Source organism: Arabidopsis thaliana, chromosome 3 (assembly GCF_000001735.4).
Source record: "Arabidopsis thaliana chromosome 3, partial sequence".
In the NCBI taxonomy this organism is placed as follows: Eukaryota; Viridiplantae; Streptophyta; class Magnoliopsida; order Brassicales; family Brassicaceae; genus Arabidopsis; species Arabidopsis thaliana.
In genome coordinates, this window is record NC_003074.8 from 22,972,405 (window position 1) to 22,984,986 (window position 12,582).

Below are 12,582 nucleotides of genomic sequence, written 5' to 3' on the forward strand. Positions count from 1 at the left end.
CATATTTAATCTAACTTTTAAGTTTTGGTTTTCGTTAGCTAGAATTCTTGGTTTAACCGAAATATATTCCAGATCAGAGATCTATAGATCAATAATAAAAAGTTTCAGTTTCAAATTCTTGGTAAGGAGTTGGAAAGTTAATTAAAAACTTGAGTGACAAGCATTTTCTTATCATGATGGGCTGGGCCTGGTAGATAAACAAATAGGCCCACTTGTGGTAATCATCGATAGGGTAAATTAAATCGAGGTGTTAGGTTAAAGCAGATCCGTGCCTTGTTTGGGCCATGGTGCGGCCCAAGTGATGTTTTTCCTGGATTGACAAAGAAAGTTACTCAATTACCCTACAGTTACATGGTTGTGAATGTGCCTTGGCAAGGGGTAGAGTCGAAATTAGCACACGACAACCAGTGAAAGCAAACCAGTAAATTTCACTCATCCACAACCACAGATAAATCTAACTAAAACCCTCTCAGCTACCAAACAATCTCTTAGCGGATGAGAAATATCAAAGTACTCTTGGCACTCAAGGAACCCACCCCCATCAGCAATACAATTTCCTTATGTAAGCTTTGAATGGCTTTGGCGAAAACTCTTAGCTGATGTTCCGTTTACTTCTTCTCCCTTACGCAGTCGGTGCTCAACAGAAGCTGTTACAAACTCCAAGAGAGACGAAAGTTGCTGATGCATGGTACAGCAAATTATGTGTGTTTAAATAATGTCCAAAGACTGTAGTAGCTTTGTGTATGAAAACATGAACAATTTTGTTGGTTCTTGGAGTTTGTGGTTTTGATCTATTGAGTGTGAAATAATAGACAAAACTAATCTTGCTGGTCTTATGATGTTGTTCATAAAAACATGATTTTGTTCTAGGAATATTAAATGCCAAAATCTGTAAGCAGTTAAATTTTCAGAGAATGATATCAAAATTTTGGAAAATTAAAAATTGTGTGCTTTAGAAAGAAAAAAAAAGGCTTTCTACAGCAAATAATAAAAAAAGGCTTTCTACGGCAATTGTACTTGATAGTCATCCGCAACCACAGGTTTAACCCTAACCCAATTTTTTGTTGTAACTTAAGAGAGAAAGCATTTGGATAAATGACTTGGGCTGGGCCTAAAAGAAATTAAAAATAGGCCTCTAGCTGTCATTATCATTAGGCGTAAGTTAGCATGAGATGCTAAGGATACCACCAATCCATAGAGTTGCTAACTTAAAAAACAAGGCTCGAGGCGGTTCTCTTATCTGCAAAACTAAAGACTGTTGTCTAAAGCGAACCAACAAAAAGTCTTCATCTTTAATCATTCAATGGCTTCTTCGTCTTCTATGCAGATGGTTCACACTTCCCGCTCCATTGCCCAGGTTCTAAACTTAATCCTACATTTGCGGTTTTTTCAATTTTCGTCGAAGATTTATGCTTTGAATTCTATCCTTTTTTCTTCTTCACTTTAAGTAGTGTGTCTCTGTGAGTTAAAACGAAATTTCAATCGGATACTATTCCTGTTCTTGTGGGTTTTTTTTGGTCTTAAATCTCTTTTGTTTGGTTTTCTGTGTAGATTGGGTTCGGTGTTAAGTCGCAATTAGTTTCTGCAAATCGAACAACTCAATCAGTTTGCTTTGGAGCTCGTTCCTCTGGAATTGCATTATCTTCGAGATTGCACTATGCATCACCCATTAAGCAATTTTCTGGGGTTTATGCGACCACCAAGCATCAGAGAACCGCTTGTGTTAAATCCATGGCTGCTGTAAGTTACTTTTTTCATAAATCATTCATGTTCTGTTGCCTTATGGATTCGTGTTGATTTTTGAACTTGGTTTGTAGGAGGAAGAAGAAGTAATCGAACCTCAAGCTAAAGTGACAAACAAGGTTTACTTTGATGTGGAAATTGGAGGTGAAGTTGCTGGCAGAATTGTGATGGGTCTCTTTGGAGAAGTTGTGCCTAAAACCGTTGAAAACTTCCGTGCCTTGTGTACTGGTAAGCTCCTTATCAAAATGATGTTTAAAGTTTGGAACTTTATAGACACAATCAAAACCATTGTCTAAAGGAAATTGATTTCTTCAGGTGAGAAGAAATACGGGTACAAGGGTTCCTCTTTCCATCGTATTATTAAGGATTTCATGATCCAAGGAGGTGATTTCACCGAGGGAAATGTAAGTTCTTTCCAACAAGTTACATTTCAGACTGTTTGTTTGTTATTTTGATATTTCTTTCTAAATCGTCTTTTTCGATATGGTCTCACAGGGTACTGGAGGTATTAGTATTTACGGTGCCAAGTTCGAAGATGAAAACTTCACCCGTAAGTACTCACAAACAAAGAAAAACTCTGGTTTTCTGCAAATATGGCATTACTTCTTTGAGGTATTAATGGTTTTGTTTTCCGCATTTGCAGTGAAGCATACTGGACCTGGAATCTTGAGCATGGCAAACGCTGGTCCTAATACTAATGGAAGCCAGTTTTTCATTTGTACCGTCAAGGTAAAGATTCTCAATTCTTCACATCATCTATAGAGTTATCGATCTTTCATATGTTTGCCTTCCCATTTTGATTAATATTTATTTCACAAATTTGTTTTTTTGTGCAGACTTCATGGTTAGATAACAAGCATGTCGTGTTTGGACAAGTAATTGAAGGTATGAAGCTTGTTAGGACTCTTGAGTCTCAAGAGACTCGCGCTTTCGATGTTCCCAAGAAAGGTTGTAGAATCTATGCCTGCGGAGAGCTCCCGTTAGATGCTTGATAATCACTATTGACCGATGCATTGTCTTTGCCATCTTTGTTCTGTTTTTTGCTATTATGACTATTGAGGAATCCAAACCATCAAAAAGCCAAAGATTTTCAAATTCTGGTCTTTTATTTATTATATATTTCGGATACATGAGTTATAAGTTCTTTTAATCGATGTGGGATTCTTATTAGAATGTCTCTCTAAGCATTGACCATGGTTGCAACCGCGGCTTGCTGAACAATTGGCTCGAGCTTCTCATCTTTGTTGTCTTCCCATAAATCAGGTATTGCTTCCTTTATGTTATGAATGCTGCTTAGTGCATAGTCAGCACCTGGAACTAGCACTGATTCCCCCACAAACACGGTTTTTAGCCCTGTTGCTTTAGCACTAGCGATGTTACGAATACTGTCATCGAAGAATATCTGAAAAGAAAAAGATATAGACTTTTAAGTTTGGTATCTGAAACTGTGAAAGATCATAGTGACTTTTCTATTACCGTTTTGCGTGGATCAACAATGTCTGCAATGCGAATTGCAGCTTCAAATGCTTCAACAGAGGGTTTACAGAGGATTTGAGTGTTTGAATCAGAAGAAGGGTTTAGTGTTTCGAAGCAAATGATTCCTTCAAAGCAGTCCTCAAGACCCAATCTGTTGAGAGCTCGTGTTGCGTGAGCTTTGTCTGCGTTAGTAAAGATCTGTTCGAAGGGAAAATGAAAAAACAGAGGATGAGAAAAAAAGATTCAGTGGAGAATTCGAGTACAAAGCTTGAAGAAGGAAGAAACTTACGATTTTACGGTGAGGCATAGAGAGGAGAAGGTTACGGAGGAGTGGATCAGGTTTTAGTTTCTCGTAGGGAAGTCTTCCATGGACATATTCATGGAATTCATCGTTGTCGAATTCGTAACCCATAACCTATAAGTACGCCTCTGTTTTGGTTATTTCAGTTTCCTCAGTGAATGTTTAAGATCAAGAATTTTGAAATAAGTTACCTTGAGACCAGCCATGGTGGTTCCATATTCTTTGTAAAGATCCAAACACAACTTTGGAACTTCACTCTCTTCGATTCCGAGTTGGTTAAGCATGAACTCTGCAAATAACGAAAACAAAGGGATACAAAATTCAGTTATATGGCCGTTAATGATTAAGTAAAGACAAGCATCTTGAAATGTTAAGTCTCTTTTCCTTGGATGTTGTTTCGACAAGCTAAGTTGATTCCGATGCTCAAAGGGTATAAAGTATCGTCCATATCTGCAACAACAGATAAGAGTTTTAATTCCTTTACAAAAAAAAAATTGCACAAGGGAAATAAGATTGAAGATGATTGGTTTATAGTTTATATGTGTATTATTTACCAAAGAACAAACACTCGTAGTTAGCTCCAAATCCATCCATTTTACGAATCCAACGAAGAAGAAGCTGCTAACGAGAATTAATGAATTATAGACGGGAAGATTAATAATGAAAAGAGAGAGAGAGCTTATGAACAATGTGAAGGAGTTGGTTGTATTTATATACACAATTCAAAAAAGGTAGTGGATTTTGTTAGGACACATAGAATATTTGGTTACTAGTCTTTATCTAATATCGTTTTGAAACATATGATATCATTCTAGTTTTTTTTTTGCATGCATTAGGGTTTGTATCATAAATACCCTTTAACTTCCGGTTTTTGGATCCATAATTTTCTATTGCGGCTAGAACTAGCTAATAATAATATCACGTTTAATGCATAAATCATTTGTCCCAAGAAATGAAACTAGTTAGGTTGGTGTGTTGCTCTAAAATTCACAAAAAGCACCATGCATCCACTTGATTGTACAAAATAAATTCAGAAAGCATGATTGTTGAAGGTGACTTGACGATCATGATAATTATCCACCATGTTGCATCTATGCTGATGCGGGCAATAAGATGAGGTGTTTAGCATCTACTATCATTTATTTTTATCATTCTTTTAATTTCTTTGTCATTTCCCACACTTTCCGTCGTGACCTGCCATTTTCATTTTCTATAAATAATGCTAAAACAAAGGGTGAAAATAAAGGTGAACTCTCAAATATTCTGAAATGTCAAAAGTGTAGACAGAACGAAAAAAATTTGTCAAGGATCAAAAGCAGCAGAATAAAGTTTAATCGTGAAGAACATATTATTTTTTATTTTTTTTGAAAATCTGTCTAAAACTATTTTGATTATAAATCACAAACAAGTTGCATGTTTACCAAATAATTAATATAAATTATGATTTTTGTCCACCATCAAGACACAGATGAAACTGAATCAAATCTGCATATAATATATAAACGGATTCGAATGAATGGTTAGCTGATGCATAGAGCACTCTCTTTATTATAATAGCAAAAAGGTGTAAAGCCTAAACCTAAAAGTTAGGTTAATGACATAGATTATGTGTTCATTTTCTGGTTCCGTAAAAAAGAATTCATCATTTACAAAGTTTAATAATTTGTATAGGCATGTTTGATTTGGAATTTTTGTTGTTTTCTGAGTGGATTTAAAATTACAATGAAACAGGCCTGTTAAGTGTTAACTCCACCTAAAATGGCCCAAAGTATATCTCCCATTTTAGATAACCGGCCAATTTCTCTGTGTTACAGAGTGACGACAATGATCGAGATGGGAATGCTCGACAAAGCCTACGATATCTCACGGCTGGCTGTCTTGGACGAATATCGAGTCGATAGAGACATCGTATTCATCTGCAATTCCGATATATAATCTCGTTTAATTATAAAATCTAAACCCTAATTCTCTTTTGTAAATCCAAACCACCATTTAAACTCGTTTAATCGTAAAACATTTACAGTTTACATGTGTATTATTACCAAAGAACCAAACACTCAGAAATTGCATCAGAGAAATAAGGCCCAGTGTGTGGTCCAAGTCATAATTTTTGTTTGTACGTATAATGAGCCTGAGAATGAGAATTGGGCTATGATGTGGCCCAAGTCGTGCTTTTCCTAACTTGACAAGAGAAGTTACAAAAGTACCCACAGCTACTTGGTTGTGTTATGTGCTTTAGTAGGGGTAGAATCGAAATTAGGAAACCACCTGAGACCGAGAAGAAACACACAATTGCTTTGCTCTCTCGTCCGCAGCCACAGAGGTTGAACCCTAGATTTACTCACCAATCTCTCATTCTCTCAATCAATCCGGTAAAACAATGTCTGATATTTTCCCCGGCGACTTCGCAGGTAAAATCTCTCTCTGTCTCGTTTTCTTCCCCATTTGGTAATTCATTTAAGTTTTTTTTTTTTTTTTTCCTTTTGATGGCAGCGGCTGAGACAGGCATCTTCTGGGACATAGAAGATTGCAAGATCCCTGATGATCTCAATGCTGGTGATGCTTTGAAGAACATTAAATCGGCCCTTTCGAGTGATGGTCATCATGGTACGGTCTCAGTAAGGGCTTATGGTGATACGACCGGTCTTGACTTTCCTTCTGAGGGCATTAAGCTCAATCACTTCCCCGCAGGTAATGTGTAATGTGTAATCTTACTGATTTTGTGTATCATGATGATCAGATATATTCTCTATATTTTTGTGTGTTTGTTTTCAGGAGAGAGATACGCGAGACAGACCAAGATGCTTGAAGACATCGTTTCCTGGTCAGCTGAACATCCTGAACCGTCAACTTTGTTCCTAATCGTTGGAGACACCTCACGAGACTTCCTCGACGTTGTTCAACTTTTGAAATCCAAGAAAAATTACAACTTTATCATATACAACTTTATTTTATATGTGTATTACCAAAAAACCGAACACTCGTACTTGGCTCCAATTCCATCCATTTTACTAATCTAAGCTAAGCTAAGCGAAGAAGAAGATGTTAATGAGAATTACAGAAAGATATTACTTAATGAGAGAGAGAGCTTATGATCAATGTGCAGGAAGTTGGCTGGCTATATTCCTTTATTATATACTCAATTCAAAAAACAAAACAAAAAAAAATGCGGATGATATTTGGTTATTGTTTATGCCAATTATCATAATTTTTGTTTGTTCGATTAAAGTTGCATATACAATATGAAGTATAATCATAAAGAGAATTCATAAACAAGTGCTCACATTTCAATTGTTTTGTGAACTTCATTTTCAGACAAAAAAAGATAAATGGATGAAAAATAATAACCAAAAAATAGGATCATTTTTTTATTTGAATTAGTTATTTCAAATTTCCAAAGAATTCAAAAAGAACTAAAAGTAGGTCCAGAGTGGGGACCACTGTTAAAGAGACTTCCACGTCAGACCGACAGATGGGCACGAATAAAATCTAGCATACGTAATTATTTATGCCTTGAGAATGATAGAAATCTCTGCTAAATTGAGGAGGAACATTCAATCCATAAACACTGCACTTGACTTGACATTATGTTAAAGAGAAATAAGGATTATATAGTGTACCTTCTAATAGATACCAATGAAATGAAGCACAAACATATGCCCAATCAGTAAATAAAATTATAAGAATTGTATTTTTCTAAATAATTCCAAATCAAAATATGGGGAAAAGAATTTTCAGATATTACACATTTTACAAATTAGCAAAAACAGACAACTGTATCATGTCATTCCATATAATAACCAAAAGTATATGATGATTTCGTTTAAGCCTTTAACTCTTTAAGATAAGATATTTTATCATCAAATCTGACAATATTAAATGCAAAATCTGTAAGCAAATTTTTCAAAAAAATTGGTACATGAATGTGTGTTTCCCAAATGAATGAATCCATCGCAATTAATATAGGAAACAAATACAGAATAGATTTTCAGTAATATTTATAAGTTAGTATTAGAAATCATTCTGCTTTACTCTTTTTCTTTTTCAAAATCATTTTTATTTTCGACTTCATGCAAGTGATAAAAGACTAAAGTGTAAGACTAATAAGACTATCGTCATCGATCCTTAATCCAAATTTTCGCGCTCGATTCGTCTTTTCTGTATCTCCCGGAGCTCCGGGACTTGGGCGGAAGAGGAGATGAGGAGCTTGTTGTTGTGGATTGCGGTGGTCGTGTGCTTGCTATGTTCAGTCGCGGCGGTGGTTCAAAGCGGATCTAGCGACGGATTTGGGAAACCCAGAGATACTGAGACTGCGATATCTTTTCTGGAGTATAAATTGATGGCGCCTTCGGTTCCAATGATACCTCTCACCTTGATTCACGGAGCTGACTCTAAAGGAGCTGGTACACACACTCTCTGTCTCTCTCTCTCCTTCTCTTTCGTTCTTCTTCTTTGGGATTTGAGGATATGCTTGAAAGGAGATGTTTTCACTATCACATTGACCTTTGTTATCCACTATTCAGTTTAGATTTTGGCTCTCTTAGTTGGAATCCGAAATTTTATGGCGTTTGATTTTGTTCTGTTGCTCGATTTCGTAGACTTCTTTGAATCTTTGGTGGATTACTTTTTGAATGTTGTGATGATGATTAGTGTTTATTCAACTCTAAATTGGTGCAGTGTGCTTAGATGGGACGCTACCTGGTTATCATCTAGATCGTGGTTTTGGATCAGGTGCTAACAGTTGGCTTATCCAGCTTGAGGTATGTGCATTTTACAGCTTATGTAGTAGTCTTGGACTTTTGCTAGTTTAAGTATATAATGGAAGTTTCTGCTGCTACTGAGGACTGACTTAGAAGTTAGAAGCTAGATATTCTTTTTTTAACTCAATGAGTGGTTTAGGGTGGAGGATGGTGTAACAACCATAGGAGCTGTGTGTATCGCAAAACAAGTCGACGTGGTTCCTCTAAATTCATGGAAAAAGCTTTGGCCTTCACTGGAATTTTGAGCAATAGATCTGAAGAGAATCCTGGTTTGTCGCTATGAGTTTTTTTAATGCAGAAACTGTGTAGAAAATGCATGTTCTTGTATCGATTCTTTTTTCTCTTTGTGGATTGCAGACTTCTTTAATTGGAACAGGATCAAGTTGCGTTACTGCGATGGTGCGTCTTTCTCTGGTGATAGTCAGGACGAGGTTTGTCAAACTCAAGAGTATATTGTTCTATGAAACCTAGGATTTTAATAAATTCTTCTTAGTGTACCCTGAATATGTATTATAATTTGTTACAATGGCTTTTATGTAGAGTTCGCAACTTTTCTATCGAGGACAACGAATCTGGCAAGTGGCTATGGAAGAATTCCTGTCTTTAGGCATGAAGCAAGCAAACCAGGTCTTTGCATTTCATTGAGTCTATCAGGTTATTGGATTTTGTGCTCTTGTTCATGTTCCGGTTATCGTCTTATCTAACCATTTGCAAATAAATATTCATCACAGGCTCTGCTCTCTGGATGTTCAGCTGGAGGATTAGCTTCTATTTTGCACTGTGATGAGTTCAGGGAACTATTACCTAGTTCCACGAAAGTAAAATGCTTAAGTGATGCTGGAATGTTTCTGGACTCGTAAATCTCTTGAACTTGGCTTTTCTGTTTGAAATAGTATTTTTTTCCTTACAAAAGTATCCAAACCTGAAATGTTCTAATGAAAATTGCAGAGTGGATGTCTCTGGGGGCCACTCGCTTAGGAATATGTTCCAAGGTGTTGTTACAGTGCAGGTAATCTCTCATATTCAAAATTTGATGAAATGAGCATGACTAAAAGTGCAGACAACGTAACTTTATCTTAAACTTACTCTAACTCTTAATACTCTTCTCTGTTAATTTATAGAACCTCCAAAAGGACTTGTCCAGTACTTGTACAAACCATTTGGATCCTACTTCGGTATATCTCTTTCACTTTATTAGTATCATTGTTTCAGTAGCAAAGTTTTCCAGGTAGACAAGGTTTGAGAGAATCTTTTGACATTGTCCTTTGTGTCCTTTCTCTTTTCCTCAGTGCTTTTTTCCCCAGAACTTGGTTTCAGACATTAAAACCCCAATGTTTCTTCTCAACACAGCATATGACTCTTGGCAGGTAATAATTATGTCATTCATGATTCATCTAGCTCATTAATTACTTCGTCCTTCCACAGTGTTTGATTCTTGAGAATACATATGTATGAACTTTTTCTGTTAGATCCAAGAGAGCTTAGCTCCTCCTACTGCTGATCCAGGCGGTATCTGGAAGGCATGCAAATCAGATCACTCGCGATGTAATTCATCACAGATCCAATTCTTCCAAGGTGAACTTTTTAATTCACGCTTGTTAGCTATCATCACTCTCTCCACTTTATGTTGAGTCTGCACAATGTTGATGGTTTCCATGTCATTTTTTCTTTGCTTACACCAAATAGAATTCAGGAATCAAATGCTGTTTGCTGTAAACTCATTCTCAAACTCTGACCAGAACGGTCTTTATATAAACTCTTGCTTCGCGCATTGTCAGACTGAAAGACAGGACACTTGGTTTGCTCAAGATTCTCCTCAACTAAACGGAAAGGTAACATTACTCGTCCAAAACTGTTCATGCGGTTTCTATCTCATTAAACATTAATATAGCAATCACAAGTTTGTTAAAACTCTCTGTCCATAATTGTCTATTATCAGAGAGTCGCAGAGTCTGTAGGTGACTGGTACTTCGACCGAGCAAAAAATGTCAAAGCTATCGATTGTCCTTACCCTTGTGACACAACATGTCACAATCTGATTTTCGAGTGAGTAAATCGTTGAACCCCATTTCTCTGATTCTTTCAAACTTATAAGTTATACCATTATTGCCTTAAATTCCTTCCATATTTATCCTAACTTCCAAATGTGCAACATTTGTGTATCTCAAATGAGAATCATTTAGTTTGTCGATTCAGATCATAATTTATATTTGCATGACCTTGATTTTTCGATTGAAATAAGCTTTCTTTCGATGTTTATTTTTATCGATTTTTTTCATATATATTCTTTGTGCAGTTTTGATCAATCAGCTATAGAGATCTCAGCTTCTTCAAGGTTTTGTTTTCCTGTCATTAGAGCCTCTCTGGTCTCCCTAATGTTGATAAAATTCATCCTCCAATTCTTAGTTTAGTAGGTATAGTGAAAAAGCCTTATTCTTTCATACCTCATTTTTAAATAACCATTTGATTCAAATGTCGAATCTAGTTAGTGACAAAATCCATGTCATTACATAGAATAGTATATCAAAAAGAGAACAAAAAAAGGAAAAAGAACATATTCCTTTATTCATTGGACTCTAACACAAAACGTCCGAATATCAAAAACCGATCATGAACTCTTCTTTTGAGATGTCCCTTTTTTTGAAATTCCAATTGTTAATCGCTTTAATTTTCACCTTTTTCTACCAAATTGAAGCGCACGCGTGGTAACATAGTGTAGGTTCGATTTAGTGCATAAAGTGTTAGCTATAAGGAAAAAAATTATACTTCGATTAACAAGTTCGATAGAATTTCGCAAAAAAATTAATCCCTCTAAGAACGGCTCTCACTACTGACTGAAACAATCTCATCATCCATGAAAACAACTACTGTTTATCGTATTTACAAACGCAAGAAAAGGAACTAAATCCAACTCTAAAAACTCGTCCCCATAAAGCATAACTTAAAAAAAACATCAAAAACGCTAAGTCTATAACTTCAACAAAAAGAAGAAGGAAAAAACTAAAACAGAGAAGTAGATATATGACTAAGAAGCTTGACGTGTCGCAGAAGCTAAAGCTACCGCTTGTGCCCACACTTTCAACCTCGCCTTGACCTCCTTTGGATCATCACCTAATTTAATAACATAAATTTATTCAGAGACAAATTCAAACATAAATAAAACATAAGTAAACATATTTGACTATTACTTTACTTACCAGGACTGGAGATACGCCAGGTGGCGATGGGTGAGTCGCCGCCGCTACTAGTCTGAGTATCGAAATTCGACCCGGTTGTTGACACAGATATCCGACCCGGAACCGGAACCTCTAATTCGAACCCGAGATCTCTACAAGCTTTCACTTCTTGTAACCCCATCCTCAACGACCTATCTCCACCTCTTGCTCTCGTCAACACCGTTAAGCCTTCTCTTCCACCGACGTCACACTCTCCGTTAACTCCCTTTTTCTTCTTTTCCCTCCTTTGCCTCCGTAAACTACACTTACTGCCATTTTTGTTACTCTCATTCGCATCTAACTCGCCGGAAACTGTAAGTTTTCTTCTCCGGCGAGATGGAGTCACCGGAAGAGAGTAAAACCCACGTGTCTCTTTGTCGGAATCTGACTCTCGAACGTTCTCTTTTCCTTCTCCATCATCGGAAACTTCCCCATCCGCCTCTGCTCCGTCGAAATTCTCCAGAGATGTGGAAACACACGAATCTGGTTGATTCTTCGTGGCTGCTTCGTCGTAAGCAGAGCTCGTACATATAGACAATCTCGACAAAGAAGAAACCATTACTAAGCTCTCTTCGAACGCCATGAAAGAGAAGAAGAAGTAGGAAAGTGAAGAGACTGACGTTTGGAGTCTCCACTATATCGTTATAATGGTGAAACTTAACTGAGTCAACTCGTGCTTTAACTCCCTTTGATCACTTTCATTTATACCCGAGTCTCGGGTTTTGTGCTATTTACGTTTTTAGCCCTCTTTTTGTTTGAAAACAGCAATTTTTATTTCTACTTTAATCCTTTTTTGGGGGTAAATATCTAACTCACTTTGTTTGATTCTATCATTACTAAAATAGCTTCGGATTACTACTAATCACTGCATTTATTTGAAAAACCTTGGTCGATTTTTTTACTATTTTCAATAGAAACGTTACTTTTTTCCCCTGGGTCCTACTTTAACGCGGAGATAGAACGACTCTGGTTTTTTTTATTACAAAAAAAATCCACCGGAAAGTAGATTTAATTCTCATTAAATTCAATGTTAAAACAAGGTATTCACGTAGTTAGTGACCTTTTTTTCGCCATTGTCTTAATACGA

At 36.4% G+C, this 12,582-nt stretch overlaps 5 protein-coding genes across 8 annotated transcripts; 3 read left to right on the forward strand and 2 right to left on the reverse strand.

The window, feature by feature from the left end:
• Positions 1-599: 599 nt before the first annotated feature.
• Positions 600-2,974, forward strand: ROC4 (rotamase CYP 4; the record flags this gene model as incomplete). 3 transcript variants are annotated; one of them, NM_001161212.1, is made up of 9 exons in its annotated part: positions 600-688; positions 871-891; positions 1,255-1,357; positions 1,552-1,740; positions 1,818-1,971; positions 2,059-2,147; positions 2,239-2,293; positions 2,387-2,472; positions 2,580-2,974. In NM_001161212.1, the coding sequence occupies 9 exons, from the start codon at positions 600-602 to the stop codon at positions 2,733-2,735; spliced, it is 942 nt and encodes a 313-aa protein (NP_001154684.1). In that variant the 3' UTR covers positions 2,736-2,974. The 3 variants fall into 3 exon arrangements, with proteins under 3 accessions (NP_001154684.1, NP_001190159.1, NP_191762.1); NM_001203230.1 differs by lacking the exons at positions 600-688; positions 871-891 and having other exon boundaries at positions 1,160-1,357; positions 1,821-1,971; positions 2,580-2,884; NM_116068.5 differs by lacking the exons at positions 600-688; positions 871-891 and having other exon boundaries at positions 1,162-1,357.
• AT3G62040 (Haloacid dehalogenase-like hydrolase (HAD) superfamily protein) lies at positions 2,924-4,199 on the reverse strand (the record flags this gene model as incomplete). The annotated part of the gene is made up of 5 exons (NM_001340135.1): positions 4,075-4,199; positions 3,712-3,970; positions 3,509-3,634; positions 3,220-3,417; positions 2,924-3,145 (listed from the first exon to the last, which is right to left on the reverse strand). Exons 2-5 carry the CDS (start codon positions 3,802-3,804, stop codon positions 2,924-2,926), a joined length of 639 nt encoding a protein of 212 aa, NP_001319818.1. The 5' UTR covers positions 3,805-3,970; positions 4,075-4,199.
• A 1,398-nt stretch (positions 4,200-5,597) lies between these two features.
• AT3G62050 (Putative endonuclease or glycosyl hydrolase) lies at positions 5,598-6,754 on the forward strand. Its single transcript, NM_116070.3, has 3 exons — positions 5,598-5,931; positions 6,014-6,211; positions 6,296-6,754. The coding sequence occupies exons 1-3, from the start codon at positions 5,901-5,903 to the stop codon at positions 6,538-6,540; spliced, it is 474 nt and encodes a 157-aa protein (NP_567124.1). The 5' UTR covers positions 5,598-5,900; the 3' UTR covers positions 6,541-6,754.
• Positions 6,755-7,443: 689 nt separating this feature from the next.
• Positions 7,444-10,846, forward strand: AT3G62060 (Pectinacetylesterase family protein). Of its 2 annotated transcripts, NM_001340136.1 has the most exons (13): positions 7,444-7,923; positions 8,198-8,280; positions 8,420-8,549; positions 8,638-8,711; positions 8,821-8,907; positions 9,012-9,136; positions 9,229-9,289; positions 9,402-9,455; positions 9,570-9,647; positions 9,750-9,855; positions 9,967-10,112; positions 10,220-10,326; positions 10,577-10,846. In NM_001340136.1, the coding sequence occupies exons 1-13, from the start codon at positions 7,719-7,721 to the stop codon at positions 10,689-10,691; spliced, it is 1,371 nt and encodes a 456-aa protein (NP_001326878.1). In that variant the 5' UTR covers positions 7,444-7,718; the 3' UTR covers positions 10,692-10,846. The 2 variants fall into 2 exon arrangements, with proteins under 2 accessions (NP_001326878.1, NP_191765.2); NM_116071.5 differs by lacking the exon at positions 10,577-10,846 and having other exon boundaries at positions 10,220-10,555.
• Positions 10,847-11,112: 266 nt separating this feature from the next.
• AT3G62070 (uncharacterized protein) lies at positions 11,113-12,162 on the reverse strand. Its single transcript, NM_116072.4, has 2 exons — positions 11,478-12,162; positions 11,113-11,391 (listed from the first exon to the last, which is right to left on the reverse strand). The coding sequence occupies exons 1-2, from the start codon at positions 12,076-12,078 to the stop codon at positions 11,306-11,308; spliced, it is 687 nt and encodes a 228-aa protein (NP_191766.1). The 5' UTR covers positions 12,079-12,162; the 3' UTR covers positions 11,113-11,305.
• Between the last annotated feature and the right edge of the window lie 420 nt (positions 12,163-12,582).